Raw genomic sequence first — 16294 nt, 5'->3', positions numbered from 1 at the left:
TAAAACTAGTCTTCCAGCAATTTATTAATTCTCATCCCATTTGGCAACGGTACCAGGGCTCGAACTGGTAGTTACAATACTAATAGTACAAATGGTAGTAACAGACTTGTTGTTGGTGAAGCAGTAGCAGTAATAATGGGTCCTGGGTGGTACAAAGGACTCGTTATTAACGTGATTGGCTGCTAACCAGAAGGTGGGAGGTTCGAGTTTATCCAGAAGTGCCTTGGAAGAAAGGCCTGGTGATCTACTGGTGAAAAATCAGCCATTGAAAACCCTATGGAGCACAGTTCTACTGACACACATGGGGTCACCATGAGTCAGATTTTTTTTTTTTTTTTTAGTGACAATAGTAGGAACATGACTGCTTTATCTTTATATACCATATAATTGTTCAGGTACTTTCATACAGTGTTTTATTCATTCTTCAAAACAAACTTCGATGATAGTTACTACAGGTCTCATCCTATGACGGGGAAGTCCAGACTCAGGAAGACCACTTTGCTCCAAATCGCACAGCATCTAGGTGGCTACCTGTGGTCTTCTGACAGCAGGTCCTACTCTGGTGCCAATTTGCCTACCTATCCAAGCAGCTCGCCCATTCTACCCTGCAGGCCCAGCTTGGGGAGAATATCTGGAGAGGGGAACCCAGGCCAGATGCAAAATGAGGTAAGCATTAGCTCACGGAAAAATATCACATGGGAGGGGTCCCACCACAAGAAACCAGGCTCTCACAGGGTAGCTAGAGTTGGGCTGGTTCCCAGAAGGAGCTCTGGGGGTCAGGGGGGTAAGCAAGGTACGTATTCTGACTTCTGGTCTCTCCGGCCATGCTGTTGCATGTGCCACCCTGCCTTTAGGCACCATGTGTCACCTCCTGGTTTATCTCCATTTACCCACAGAAAGGAAGTTATTGGTGGTCCCGTGGTAGAATTCTCACCTTCCATGCAAGAGGTCTGGATTCCATTCCCTGCCAGTGCATCTCATGCACAGCCACCAACCCGTCTGTCAGTGGAGGCTTGTGCGTTGCTATGATACTGATCAGGTTTCAATGGAGCTTCCGGACTCAGACTAGGAAGAAAGGCCTGGTGACCTACTTCCAAAAATCAGCCAATAAAAACCCTATGAATCACAGCAGTCTGATCTTTAACCAATCATGGGGATGGGGCAGGGCTGGGCAGTGATTTGTTTCATTGTGCATGGGGTCGCCATGACTCAGGAGCCGACTCGGCAGCAGCTAAAAACAACCACAACACACAGAAAGAAGCTTCGTGGTGGATTGATGGCAAAGCATTTTGATTTTAACATTCTCCATCTGGATTTGGGCTTCCTGACCCAGGAAGTTATCTGCAGAGGCTTAATGTGGGCAAACCACAATGAGATGCACTGCCTGCAACTCCACCCTTGGAAAGCACACTCCACCACATCGGTGCAAGGGTGCTACAGCCATGTCCACCTGGCAGGCATTGGCTTTATGGTGCGTGCTGTGCGTAGCCGTGGTTAAAGATCTTGGTTGGACATGCATACGTGCACACACTGTGTGTGTGTGTGTGTGTGTATGTGTGTGTGTGTATCTTTGTGGGAGAGTGTATACCAGTGACTCAGGTCCTAAATGTCATCAACTTGTCTCCTGGCCCCATTCCAGATGCTCTCTTTTTGGGGACTGCAGTTTTCACATCCAGGAAGTGACAAGGACAATGGGCACAGGAAGGAATATAGTGTCATCTGCCCTACCTACCTCATGGAATTTAGAAATCAAGTGAGAACATGGACATTAGGTTTCTAGAATTCCCCACCATTTCTCCAATTAATGCATATTACTTGTGTGATCAAAAGGATAAAACACATACAGAGAAATGTTCTGGACACTATGAAAATAGCATCCAAATGGGGCAGCACTACCTTGTGCAGAAATGGCAATCCACATTGAGATCCTTGACTCTGGACTGTGCACTTGCAACTGAAAGAAGTACACACCATACAGACCCTCCTGACGCTGTAGGCTCCCAGCCATCCATGGAGCTGGTGGGAATGGAAGGACCAGTACCCAGACCTCCAGGCTAAGCATTACTTCAGAAATACAGGGCAGGAATGGGAGGGCAACTCATACTCAGAGAAGGAGGGGAGTGGAGAGAGAAGTGGAGCTGTCAGCGTGCTTGATGTTAAATAAAACCTACCAAGACTCAGCTGAGAATTTTAGCAGAATCCAAATGTGCAAAAAAAAAAGAAGAAGAAGGAGAAGAAGGCACGGCTCCCATCTCTAAGGTTCACAGCTAAGCTGGCTTAGAATCACATATGCCAAGGTTAAAAATAAAAAGCAGCCATCCCTGAATGACACGGGCTCCAGGAAGGAAGCCTGGGATATGCTGGAGGGTGGTGGAGGGAGGAGAGAGAGAGAGGAGAATCTGGGCTCAGAGGACAGGTACTTATTACAGGGTTATATATCCAAAAGCCAGATGCTCGGAATTTTGCAATTTTACACTTAAAAGGCACTTCACATTGGCAAAGGATTGTGTAATGATCTTCAGATTTTCCATCGAGGAAACCCTGGCATGCATTACAGTGTGACCGTGGCCAGCCTTCTCCAGGTTCTGCTGTCCAATGCACTTGCCGCATCCTCCCGGGGTCTAGCTCAGATAGTGTCCTCAAATACCCGGATGGGAGGCCTGCAGGTCAGCACTTGGAAAGCACCAATGGCCATCGGCATTGGCACTGAGCCAGACCTGCCACCCTATGCCACCCAACCCCATTAACCAGACAGAGTGGTGCTGAGGCCACCCACAGGCCAACTCCTCTACTGGGCTCCAGTGGAGAAAGATTATGTGTGTGTTTCCTGAGGATGGTACCTGCCACACCCCTTGTCCCCACAACCATGACCACTGCAGACCAGGGCTAATTGGCAATGGGGACAAGTTGGCCATGTGGCCCCCGCTTCTTACAAATCCAGGGCCCCCTATTACGAGCCCATCACAGGAGTCTTCCTTCTAATGAAGTTGTCTTTTGCCCAGTATGCTTATGACCTTCTTACTGCCTGAAGGGTTCACTTTTATAAAAATTAGCCTTGGCTACTGAGTCAGCTAACACGTTGCCCCTCCCCAGTTCCATTACTATACAGACACTTCTAGAAAGTCTTCAAGGGGTCAAGTGAATGTGCTGTGGAGAGCCCATACACCATCCCACACCCAGAGACGCCCTGAACCAACCATATGTGGGTGAATTGGATACTTCAGCACCAGACACTGCTTGGGCAGCTGGTGGGTACCGAACAGAGGAGACTGTCATGTTACAGAAGCTTCAGTTTGTCCCCAAACACCATCAGTCTGGATAGCTCTCATCTCCGGCTATCCCATGAAGGAAAGGACAACCTACTACTGACTGGCTGCCCCAGGATCCTGGCCAGCCTTTTTTCGAGGTCCCCCAGTATTCCCAAGTCTACATTCTGGCTATTGGTTTAAAAGCATTGACCAAGTCAAAGTGTCATTTGTACACTTTTAAAGCACTTTAGAAAGGCCCTGGGAGGCAGACAGGGCAAGGACTGTTATCCTAACCACGGTGTGGATGAGAAAATCAAGGCTTGAGAGTTTAGGGAAATTGCCAAGACTGGAATGCAGGTTTTTTTTTTTTTTTTTTTTCTCACCACTCCAAGACGACTGGCCCAGGGTCAGAGTGACTGAGAGTCTCAGCCAGATAAGCGGAGCTGAGAATGAGACTTGAAAGAAGGCGCCTTTTCATCCAGAGACCTCAGGCTGCCTCTCACTCATCCGGAATGATGGGGGCCTCGCCCAAGCCCGGAGCCCTGCCGCAAGGGGGCTCTGGCCTGCCTTTCCCTTTCTCGGGGCCCGTCAGAAACCAGGGACCAGGAAAGATCTGCAGCGAGTCAGGAGAGGGCTGTACTGGCCTGCCTCTTCCTTGGACACCCTGCTGCACCCCAAAAACTGGATACAGAACCAGCCTCCTAGCCTCACCATGAGGTTTGCTGGAGATCTCCATCCTGGCGGCTCCAGAGACAACAGGGGGCGCCTCTGCAATTCAAGAAACCGCGTGCCCCGCCTAGGTAATCACTGTGAAGTTCAGGATAAACCCTTCTGCTCGAGTCCCCAATGTCAGCCTGAACCCACACTACGAGCTGGGTTAAAGGGAGGAGAAAGCACAGGAGATGGCTCCAAGGATGAGCCCACCGGAGCCCGGGCGCGTGAAGTGGGGCTCCCTCCTTCTTACCTGTACCAGTCCAACCCGCGGCCGTAGTTCCTGTCGAAGAAATGGGGCTCAGTGCCCAAGGCCCGCACGTCAGGGTGCACCCGAATAAACTCCAGCACGGCCCGGGTGCCCCCTTTTTTCACGCCCACAATGAGCGCTTGGGGCAGCCGCTTCGTGCCCGGCTTCGGTGAGCCAGAGTGGTTGGAACCGGAGAGGCGAGGGGCGGGCACCGCGGCGGCTGGCGCGCTGGGAGCGCCGGGCTCGCTGGGCGTCGGCCCCGGAGGATCGCAGGGGCGGGACTTCTGGAGAAGTTTCTGGCCGCCGGTGCTGGGGCCGCGGAGGCAGCTAGGCGCGCCGATGAGTCGGCTCTGTCCGAGGTCGTCGCAGCAGCACAAGAGGCTGTAACACAGGTAAGTGCAGGAGAGCGAAAGCGTGAAGGCAAAGAGCAGCCTGCGCGCCCTCCGCGGCTGAGGTGGCCCCGCACGGCCCAGGACCCTATAGGCCATGGCTCCATGGGCGCGCGCCGGGGGTCATGGTTTCCGAGGGGGCACCGGCGGCGGAGCGGCTTTGGCCCTGCGGCCTCCGAGAGGCTCAGGCGGCGCGGCCCGGGACGCGCGGGTCGGGCGAAGGGGGCGCCGTCTTCTCCAGGCGCTGGTGGCCCGGGCGCGCACCATGCCCGGGGATCCCACGGGCGGCGGCTCCTCCGAGAACAGGCTGCGGCGCTTCCAACATTCCCTCGTCTGAGGCGCCGGGGCTCCGGGCAGCAGGGCGGCTCCTGGCGCTCCTCGGCTCTTATGGGCGCCGGATTTGGAGCGCGCCTAGCTCCCAAAGCCCCATTCCGGATCCTTGGAGCGCAGCGCACAGAACGCCTGGTGGCGGCGCGGAGGTGCGGGCTGGCGGCGGACCGGACGGTGGCGCTGGCGCCGGCAGGGTTCTGGCTCCTCGGGAAATGCCGAGCAGAGCGCGCTGCCGGCTCTATTTAAGGAGTCGCCTGACGTCAGCCGCGCGGGTCCCCCGAGCCCGCGCCGCGCCCGGGGACCTGGCCCGCCCATGCTCCCCCACTCTCTTACTTCTCCCAGGGACACACCATTCCCAGGCCCTCCTCACGCAGGCGACTCCCTGAGGAACCCTGGACATCTGGGGGTGTTGAAGGGAGAGTGTCAAAAGGCATTTACTCTGTCAGGAGGCTGGACACCCTCATCACACTGGTCTCCCAACACCCAGGGTGGGAACCCAGGTCGAGATCGCGCCCATATCCAGACAGACAAATACTCTGAGCGCAGACCACACACACACACATACACACACACACACACGCACCCTGACCGGACACACCCCTACACCCGCCAGGGGCGAGGAGAGGGAGGAAATCTCCTAACCTGGGCATAAAAACACCTATAGGAACGCTCCCCCTGCCCCAGCTCTGCCGCCAAACAGACACACACCCCCAAAATCGGACATCGTGCAGTGTACGCACACGCGCGGGACTAGGACCCATTCTAGACGGATGAGTGAAGGTGCCGAGCGTGAGATTCCGTGACTATTCATCGAGCTCCTTAGCGACACCCCACCTCCCTCTCGCTGACTCACGCCCGGGCAGCTCGCTCAGTCTCACACCCGTGAAACACGCACCCCACCTGTCACCCCGCATCTTGTTGAGAACGGGCGGGAGAGCGAGCCCCAGAAGAGCTGACTTGGGCGCATCAGATTCCTCTCTTAGCGGCCGCCCCCTAGCGGCGGACTACTTCCGGGGAAACTGTCCCCGTCCCAAGGCGTTGGTAAGGTCCAAGATGCTGCGGGCTCCTCACGCAGTGGCACTAGGAGGAGGAAACGGCACTAGCAGCTGAGAGCTTATTCAGAAGCAATTCCACCCTGAGTGGTCCCTAAGTGAGTGCCCACACGACAGTCCTCAATGACCATGCCCAGAACAGGCTTGAGTGACCATCCCCAGTAGTGCCCTGAATGACCACTTAGACCACGTGGTCAGAACCTTGCTCAGAACAGGGCTAGGTGGCCGTGGCCAAGAACTCAGCGGAGTTACCCCTCCACAACAATGCCAAATCATGGTGCCCAGATGTTCTCCAAGTGAGTACCCCCATAAAATGTCTGAATGACCATCATCAACTCCCCCCACCACACACACGCACAGACACACACAAAAACCTGTTGCCATGGAGTAGATTCCTACTCATAGTGACCCTATAGGACAGAGTAGAACTGCCCCATAGGATTTCCAAGAGCACCTGGTGGATTTGAACTGCCGAACTTTTGGTTATCAGCGGTAGCTCTTAACCACTACACCACCAGGGTTTCCACACACCAAAAAAAAAAAAGTGAAAACCAACCAACCAAACGAAAAAAAGCAGTTGGTGTGGAGTCCAATCTTACCCCATATGTTGCGGAGGAGAACTGTGCTCCCTAGGGTTTTCAAGGCTATGACCTTTCGGAAATAGATCTCCAGACCTTTCTTCCAAGGTACCTCCGAGTGGGTTCAAACTGCCAACCTCAGTAAGAAGTCAAACTTTAACAGTTTGCAACACCTCGTCTTCCCCCACCACACACACACACACACACACAGACACGCACACAAACCTTAGCACCCTTATTCAGGGTATAACCTGATCAAAATCTGTGGCCCTTAGCTCAAGCCACCAAATATTTTGACCCCAAGCCAGTCCCATTCCTAGAAACCTTAAACCAATGCCATCACTGCAGATAATAATAATAGCTACCAACTTGGTGCCAAGCACTTGGCAGTGTTAACTCATTTAATATTCCCCACAACCCTATGAGATTGTTACCATTATCCCCATTGATCCCCACATCACTTCACTTTCTTAATTCTAACAGTAAAAAAAAAAAAAATTTTTTTAATTGAGTGCTGTTTTGTGCCAGTCATGTGCTAATCACTTGCCATGCACTGCCTCGTTTATCTTCAGAGATAGGTGCTATTACAATTCTTAATTTACTGACAGTGAAATTAAGGTTTCGAGAATACACATTCAGTAATTAGCAACGCTGGAACTAGACCCAGGAAGTCTGACTCCAAGACTCCAGCTCTTAATTACAGTGCTTTGCAGCTCCCTCACTTCTCCTTGCCATTACGCGATACCATCCTAGGTTCCTCTCGCTGGTGTGAACTCATCTGCCTATTTCTCTTCTAAAGTCTGGCACCTGAGTCTGAATAAGGAATTCCAAGTGTAGGTCAAAAAGTTCAACAGGACTATCTCCTCCCTTCTAAAAACTCTATTTCTAGTGATTCCACCTAAGACCCCATTATCTTTTTTTTTTTTTTTTTTGTAGCTACATCACACTTCTGACATCTTCAGCTTGCAGCCAAGTAACATCTCCAAGTGTTTCTTACAAGTGCTACTGATTAAGACACATCTACCCCATATTGTGCTTTTTGGACCCAGCACATAGGTCCTTACACATTTGACCTGATTAAATTTCATCTTGTCTCATCAGCTCACTGCTCCAGTTTTTTTTTTTTATGTCTATTTGAATCTTGAGTCATGATGTAGCTTTCATTTGTTTTTTAAAAAAAAAAAAGTAGCAAGATTGAATCTCAGCTTTACTCTTGATTCCAGACGTACCTCGGGCAAGTGGGTTGACTTCTCTAAGCCTTAGTTTCTTCACTTGTGAAATGGGGAGTTAGGATTCCAAAACCAAACCTGTTGCCATTGAGTCAGTTGTGACTCATAACCACCCTATAGGACAGAGTAGAACTGCCCCTACAGGGTTTCCAAGGCTGTAAATCTTTATGGAGGCGGACGGCCGCATCTGGCTCCCACAGAGCAGACTGGTGGGTTCGAACCGCTGACATTTGGTTAGCAGCCAAGTGCTTAACCACTACAACACCAGGGCTCCTTGAGTTTGTAATTAGGTAACCTCTAAAATCTCTTGGGGTTCTGATGTTGTGGAATTCTGTGTTTCCGTAACTCTGGTATCCAGTGCAGGAACCATTCTTGGCATCATGTCATCTCCATGTTTGATTATTCATTAATTAATTCCTCATTCGAATTATTAATAAAAATGTCAAACCAATGTTGAAAGAAGCTCTAACATACTTTCAGCAATTTTCACATTGTGGCCCTACTGTTTCTGCACTTCATTGTTAAAATTACAAGGTTAAACATGGAGTAATTCACTCTGATGGGCAATTTTTTTTATGAATACATGTGTATGCAATTATTTTTGATAATTCTGTGTTTGGCATGATTTTTTTTTTCATCTTGGAATCCATAAACTCTGAAATTCCTGGGCATTTCAGATGCATCCAAGCCAGTCAGCTTTTCCTCTTCAAATTTCCATTCAGAGTAATAACCATGATTGTGGGTAGGATTTTTCAGGGAGTGAGACAGTGGACATGCCTGGCCTGTACCCTCTGCCCAGGTCCATCTTTTCGTAGTAGCACCGTGATTTTCCTTTTAGAATATCAGGTTGGATCATGTTGGGTTATGTGGTTGTCAAATAATGGTCACTGAAATGAGATATAGGTCCAGAAAAGTTGATCAAGGGCTGATATGGAAGCTTCACAATGCTAGAGACCCAGACTCCTTCTATCTTGTTGCTCTACCATGTGTTTCCTCCAGTTTAAGGTCACTACATAGTCTAAGATACTTATTCATCCCCAACTCTCATGTCCACATTCTGACCATCAGGAAGGAAGAAAAAGAAGGAAAAACCATGCCATATCCCTTTGAGGATATGTCCTGAAAGTTGCTCACATTTACTTCCCTGCTATGAGTTGGAATCGACTCGATGGCAGTGGGTTTTGGGTTTTTTATATCCAGTTGGTCAGAACTTTACCACCTGGCTTTCTAGCTTCAGGAGATCCTTAGAAATTTAGTCTTGATTCTTGGTGGCCTTATGCCTGGCGAAAACATGGGAGTTTTCTTACCAGGGAAGAACTGGGGAACAGTTATGGAGGGCAGCTAGCAATCTCTACTGTATTTGCAGAAATAGTTTCCCCTCATTTGTTCTCCATGTGGTTTGTGTAAGCTGAGCCTGATTCAAGAGTGGGTATATGACCAAGCCTGGACAATTGTTTTCCAGTCATACTTCAGTGATTGAGGGTAGCTCAAATCTTTCAAGTACGAATTGATGTCTGTGGGGCTTTTGCTGGAACTAGTGGAAAAGAGAAGCTCTTTTTCTTCTGAGATGATGAACTAGTACAAAATAAGCTGAAAGCTCCCAATGGGCATCTCTGTCATCATGAGGGAACACGCTGAGGATGAAGCAAACACAGAAGAAAGCATGGCTGAAAGATGGGGAATCAGATACCTGTTTGAGCCTCCAAATCCAGCCATGCCAGAAGCAAGGTCTATCTCTGAACTTTTTTTGCTCCAACTAATTCGTTATCTCTCTGCTACTTGCAATGGAAAGAGTCCTGACAAATACAAATAAATAAATAACAGTTACCGCCTGAGTTACAAGAAACATGGTATGTGTTAACAAAATGTGGTGGAGTTTTATTTTTAAATCAATTGCTATCGATTTGATTCCAACTTATAATGACCCTATAGGACAGAGTAGAGCTGCCCCACAGGGTTCCCATGGAGTGACTGGGAGATTTGAACTGCCAGCCTTTTGGTTAGCAGCTGAATTCTTAACCACTGTGCCACCATCAGGACTAGAATCTTCCAACGTCTGAGACAGTTGTGGGATCCAGCCACTTTGTCCATCTTCTCTCCTTCTCTTTGTATCTTACTTATTTTCTTCTCAGTCTTAACAGCCAGTCTCTCTCTAGTTATGAATCAGTAGGGGTTACTGAGTTGCAAGCCATAGAACCTGACTTTAGCTAATATAAGCAAAAACAGGAGTTTGGGATAGCTCACACAGGAAAAGAACTTTGAGGTAGCTCATAGAATTAATAGCCAGGCTGGAAAACTGGGCTCAGAGACAGAACAGTAACCACGGGACACATTTCTTTCCTTTCCCTTTCTTTCACTGTCTCCATTTTCTCTTTTGCATAGGCATTATCTTGAGTCTGCCTTCCCATTCTAATACCCTCTATTCAAGATCTTGGATATTAACATTTGAAATTATAAAATAAGGAAACCTTCTTTCCTCTCAGCCTTTGGACTCAATCAAGCCTTATTAATCCTGTTTCAGTGTAAATTTCAAAGCCTTTCCCTAGAGCAGAGTTTTGTAAAATGTGAGACAATGTCCGAAGAGGGTGATTCCTATGAGGCAACGGACAGTGAAATGGGGTTAACCATCTGCAGGTTCTCTGTGGTGGAAGTTCATGTCTGAGCCAAGAGAATGTGAATGAATATTCTACTTTAGGAAAGAGGGTAGGAGAGGACGAGAGAAAATTTTGGTTATTCTCCATTCTCTGGATAGAAAAACTTGCCATCCAGTCAGTTCTGATTCATAGCAACCCTATAGGACAGAGTAGAACTGCCCCACAGGGTTTCCAGTGAGTGGCTGGTGGACTTGAACTGCATGCGACATTTTGGTTAGCAGCCGAGCTCTTAACGACTGTGCCACCAGGGCTCACTCTGGATAAAAACAGAGGGCAAAAGCTCAAGGGACTTCTGGGTACTGCCTATAGAAGGAAACCAAGGCTAGACAACCAGGGACCATGGCTGAAGATTCCAAACCCTTTGTCATTCTCCATGTTGGTTACTTTTGTTATTGTTATTAATAATAATTATAGACACAATTTATCAAGCACTTACTTTGCACTGGGCACTGTGCTAGCCATTTACATGCATTTCCTAATTTAATCCTCACCATAAGCCAATAAGGCAGGTATTAGTAATCCTATAAATAAGGTCCCTAGGTTGCACAAACATTTTGCACTCTGCTGCTAACCTAAATGTTGGCACTTGAACCTACCCAGCAGTACAGCAGAAGATAGGCCTGGAGATCTGCTTCTGTTAAGAATACAGCCAAGAAAATCAGATTGAGCAGTTCTACTCTTTAACATATGGGATTGCCATAAGTCAGAATCAACTCAACGACAAGCAACAAGTATTTTAAATAAGGAAACAGCCCCAAAAGAAGGTTGAATTTTCTACGCTCTCACAGATGCTGCAGGCTGGGGAAGGGGGAAACAAGTGCAAAAAAGCATAGATGGGGAGACTGAAGTCGTTATAGTGCCCAACTGCTAATGGAAAGGTCAGTGGTTTGAAACCACCAGGCACTCCACAGGAGAAAGATGTGTGACAGTCTGCTTCCATGAAGATTACTTGTTACTGTCGAGTGGGTTCCGACTCATGGCGACCCTGTCCTACAGGGTTGAACTGCCCCATAGGGTTTCCAAGGAGTAGCTGATGGATTTGAACTGCCAACTTTTGGTTAGCAGCCAAGCTCTTAACCACTGCACTACCAGGGCCCCTCCGTAAAGATTACAGCCTTGGAAACTCTGTGGGGTAGTTCTACTCTGTCCTATAGAGTCTCTAAGAGTCGGATTCGACTCAATGGCAATGGGCTTTGTTTTTGGTTTTGGGAGAGATTGAAGATGAGCTTTATCTACCTCATAATCTTCCTTTGGGCCAATCCTGTTTAGCCTTTCAGCTCTCATCCTGCCCTTCATACGATGGTAACAGGTTTGGTTTGGTTTGGTTTGGTTTTGACCTTATCCTGTCCCATCTTAAAATCATACCCTCCTAATAAGACTGTAAACTTCTTGGGGGGCAGGGATCAAACAGCTACTTCCTGCCAAGCTTGATACTTGGAATTTTTTTTGGGGGGGGGGGAGGATTCATGCTTCAACTCCCTTGCTCTCTTTGTCCCCCTTCTCTTTCTTTGCTGGGCCATTAAATCTTGCTCTTGTTTTTACTTCTCTGCGCCTCCAAGGGAAAACTGATATTTCAGTTTTAAGAGTTATCCAAAGTGGATTATATGTAAAGTCAGGGAAGATCCTAAGCCTGCTCACTTCACAATAGTATGGTAAAGCTGGCCTGGTAATGCTTGCTCCCCCTCCTCATATTTTCTTTCACCAAATAGAAATAGATAAGAATGGCACCACTGGCGTTGCCATCCCAAATTTATCAATTTCCTGAGATATAGACCTTAGTGTTATTTATACCCTTCCACTTATAAATGTATTTATTTGTTTTTGGGTCAGCCCATATTTACTATTTTGTAAGGTGCTTTAAATAAAAAAAAACTTAAGAATATTGTGAATCTACTTTATATCATTAAACACAGACCTACACAATAGGCCTAATACTTTCAGAAAGAGAAAATAACTTATTACTAGATACGCTAGCTGTAAGGATGGTATAAGCTTGCAGCTGCCATAAATGGGGAGAACTTAACCTGGCTATGAATTAATTCAGCACAGAAGTCAGTGGAGTGAGAGTGAAAGACTGAGTCCTGATGATGATGATGCGTGAATCCCTGGATCCATCCTTACCTGAAACTATCTCTTCAAGAAGCAGTAAGCATAGTGGTGAAGAGGGTAGTCTCTGGAATCAAACTGCCTGGATTCAAATCCTGGCTTGGCCACTAGGATTAAACAAGATAATAAATGTACTGCACTTAGAACAGTGCCTAACTAACAAAAGTCCTTAATAAGCATCAGCCTTTATTATGCTAAGAACTTTTCAATTACATCCATTAATAAATTCTTTTTTTTCTTTGGCTTAAGCTAATGTAATTGATATACATATGTACTTTTCATCTAGAGATGCATGTTTTAGCCATCTTGAAAATTTTCTTGACAACAAAATATTCTTGAATCACCTAAGAGCCCTCCTGCTTTGGATCCAGCTTCTCTCCCTGATACTTTAAATGTTTCTAGGGAAGTAACCAAATATCCTCTCTGAACATAGCTCATGGTATATATTCAGTTAATCCTTATTAGCTAAATATGTAGGTAATACCCTCAAACGCCCCTTTGCCTGGAGGACAACAGTTTTGGCCGTGAGGACCTGGTACGGCTTGTCTTAAAGGACAACCGTGTCTTGACCTCATCTCTCCTTCCAGCTAGTGCTCCATTTATATTCCTCTTTACAGCTAAACTTCTCAGAAGAATGATCTCTATACATAGGCTTCAAATTCTCTTCCCCCGTTCATCCTTGAGCTCATTCCAATCAGGTTTCTTCTCCCACCTCTCCTCTAAAGCTGTTCTTCTGAAGGTCACTGATGATGTCCATGTTGCTAAACCCAAGAGTCAATTTTTAGTCCTCGTGGGTCCTGATCTATTGACAGCATTTGACACAGTCAATTACTCTTTTACTTCAGGATTTCATGATGGCACATTCTTCTGGTGTTTCTCCTACCTCTCTGCCTCTCCTTCTAAGCCCCCTTTGATGGTTTCTTTTTGCTTCCTTGACCTCTAACGTTGGAATGTCCCAGGATTAGTCCTTTGACCTCATCGCTTTAGTGGCATTATCCGTCTCATGGCTTTAAATTCCACTTATATACTGCTCAGTATCAGATTTGTATTTCCTTTCTTCTGAACTGTCTACTCAACATCTCCACTTGGAAGTCTTTTAGACATCTCAAATTAAACATGTCCAAAACTGAACTCTAAATGCTGTCCCCTAAAACCTGCTCTTATTATAGTCTTCATCATCTACGTAAATGGCAACTCTAATCTTCCAGTTACTCAAGTCCAAAAAAGAAAAAAATCTTAGAGTTAGCCTTGGCTCCTCTTTCTTTCACATCCACATCTGGTCTGTGAGTAAATTGTGTTGATCCTCCCCTCAAAATATATCCTGAATTTGACTGTCTCTCAACACCTACAATGCTGTCATCCTAACCCAGGCCACCATCCTTTCTCACCAAAATTCCCGAAGTAGCTACTGTCGGTAATTTGTTTGCTCTCAATTCTGTTCCAACTCTTCCATTCTCTCCTTTGGATCGCAAGATGCCGAAAGACTGAAAACTACATTTCCCAGAGTCCCTTGTCTGTTGGTTTCCAATTAGGTTTGCCCAGTGCGAGGCCCTGACAGGAGACCCGAAGGCACATGGAAAGGAGAAGCCATGTTTTGCTTTGAGAGAGGTATCTCCGACAGCATTAGCAGTAACAGCAGTGGTGGTAAGTGCAGGCTTCTGATTTCCTGTTCATGTAGCGTGATGGTTGAAATGGGCATTCCTATAGCCTCAGTAGCACAGGACTCATGGGCTCTGGCTCCACCAGGGATGACAGACCCTCCAGCTTTCAGACAATTTTGGGGCCCTAGAATTGTGCAGTGTTAGTGGGAGTGTGACCTCCTGGCTTCCTGTAAGGTGGATGTGGCCGCTGGTCCTAAGGCAGCAGTAATAGTAGCAGACGCAACAGTGATCACAGTGACGTAGAAGCCACAGGTTCTGGGTAACATCATTTTCCCTTTTCTTCTAGGGGTAGTCATAGTTTCCTGTAGTTACTAACTTCTGAGTAACTTCACCCTTCCGTTTTTTCTCCTGCAACCCTTCCATCACCTTTAGAACCAATTCCCTATATTAAATTTTTTCAGTTTGAAATGCCTATGTAGTTCTGATTCCCAAGCGGCCCCCAGATAGGTTTTCCTAAAGTCCAGTATCCACAACCAGAGCAATTCTTTTTTTCAAAGCCCTCTGTGGCTTCTGTCTTGCTCGGAGGAAAGAGTGTCCTTAGGGCTAAAGACTTGTCTAATGTTGAGAATTTTTCTGAGACAATATAACCAAAGTAAAACTACCAGCTGCCCAAACCTCTTCCCTCCTCCCTGCCCCTAACTACTCTCAAGCAACTAGTACCCATTGCTGTTGAGTCGATTCTGACTCATAGCAACCTATAGCACAGAGTAGAACTACCCTGTAGGGTTTCCAAGGAGCAGTTGGTGGATTCAAACTGCCAGCCTTTAGGTTTGCAGCCATAGCTCTTAACCATTGCACCACCAGGGCTCCAAGCAACTAGTAGACTTGTAAAACTTCCCCACTGAAAGATGAGAAATGGCCAGAAGGATGGGACCCGTGAATAAATACTATAGAAGAAAATGAACTATTCTGTTTGAGGTCTCCCATCAAGAGCTCATCTTAATCACTTTTTCTATTGAGTAAGCCACTGAAGAGTGGGCAGCATAGTTGCCTGGCGGTACCTCCCTCCTGCCTTCCAGAGTACCTGATGCCTCCAAGAACTGACCCTGTCGAGAATTCTCTGGGGCAGTATTTCCTACTTTCATCAGTCAGTTGTAACTTTCTTGGCTCTGCTATGTCAGGTACCGTGTCCATTTTTTTTTTTCTTTGTAATTTCTCATTTTCTGTTGTGTCCTCTCACTTTCTTTGTCCTCATGGATTAACACCATTATTTCATTCCTTTAGACACAGTGGTATTGTGAGAAATACAGTCTGTATGACAGAAGGGTTCTGAAAGAACCTTGAACTTATCCAACAAAAAGCGCTCAGGTGGTGGCTCTTGCTAATCTCTCTGTGCCCAAGAGGCTGCTTCTCCCGGTCAGACTGTTCAGATCTGACAATTGTCAAATATGGACCCTGCAGGCAGCAAGCAGCAGGCAAATAAACAGTTTAAGAAGGTCAACTGGAAACCTAATTAATTTGTACCATACAAGTAGTGCCTGAGTATTCCTTTCGTAAAAATGTAGAAGAATGCAGTCAAAGATAAGGGGTCTTTTGACCATGCCCCACCCATTTTTGTCCTCTCTTCTTCTCCCAAGAAGTTACTAATAGGATCACAGTTTAGGTAGTGTATTTTCAGTCTTTCTTCTTTGCTTCTACATATCTCTACCAATAAGAGGGAGAAAAAAAACTTTGTTGGGGGTTTTGCGGGAGTGTACATATATGATTATGACATTCTGCAACTGGCTTTTTTTCACTCAGTGTCTTAGTGCCTGTTATGGATTGAATTATGTCCCGTCAGAAATGTGTGTATCAACTTCGTTAGGCCACGATTCCCAGTATTGTGCGGTTGTCCTCCATTTTGTGGTTGTAATTTTATGTTAAAGGGACTAGGGTGGGATTGTAACACCACCCGTACTCAGGTCACCTCCCTGATCCAAAGTAAGGGAGTTTCCCTGGGGTGGGGCCTGCACCACCTTTTATCTCTCAAGATGTAAAACGAAAGGGAAGCAAGCAGAGGGTTGGGGTCCGAATGCTACCAAGAAAGAAACACCAGGAGCAGAGTGTGTTCATTGGACATGGGGTCCCTGCGCCTGAGAAGCTCTTC

At 47.0% G+C, this 16294-nt stretch overlaps 1 protein-coding gene across 1 annotated transcript in view; it reads right to left on the bottom strand.

Moving 5' to 3' along the window:
* The window catches only part of HS3ST2 (heparan sulfate-glucosamine 3-sulfotransferase 2), a 132248-nt gene extending 127551 nt beyond the window's left edge, over positions 1-4697 (bottom strand). The window contains exon 1 of the mRNA XM_049903785.1: positions 4213-4697. Coding sequence (XP_049759742.1) covers positions 4213-4697 — 485 coding nt within the window. The remainder of the gene's footprint in view (positions 1-4212) is intronic.
* Between the last annotated feature and the right edge of the window lie 11597 nt (positions 4698-16294).

Source organism: Elephas maximus, chromosome 12, assembly GCF_024166365.1.
Source record: "Elephas maximus indicus isolate mEleMax1 chromosome 12, mEleMax1 primary haplotype, whole genome shotgun sequence".
In the NCBI taxonomy this organism is placed as follows: domain Eukaryota; kingdom Metazoa; phylum Chordata; class Mammalia; order Proboscidea; family Elephantidae; genus Elephas; species Elephas maximus.
Note: the sequence above shows the minus strand (reverse complement) of the source record. Positions and strands in the feature narration are given on the sequence as shown.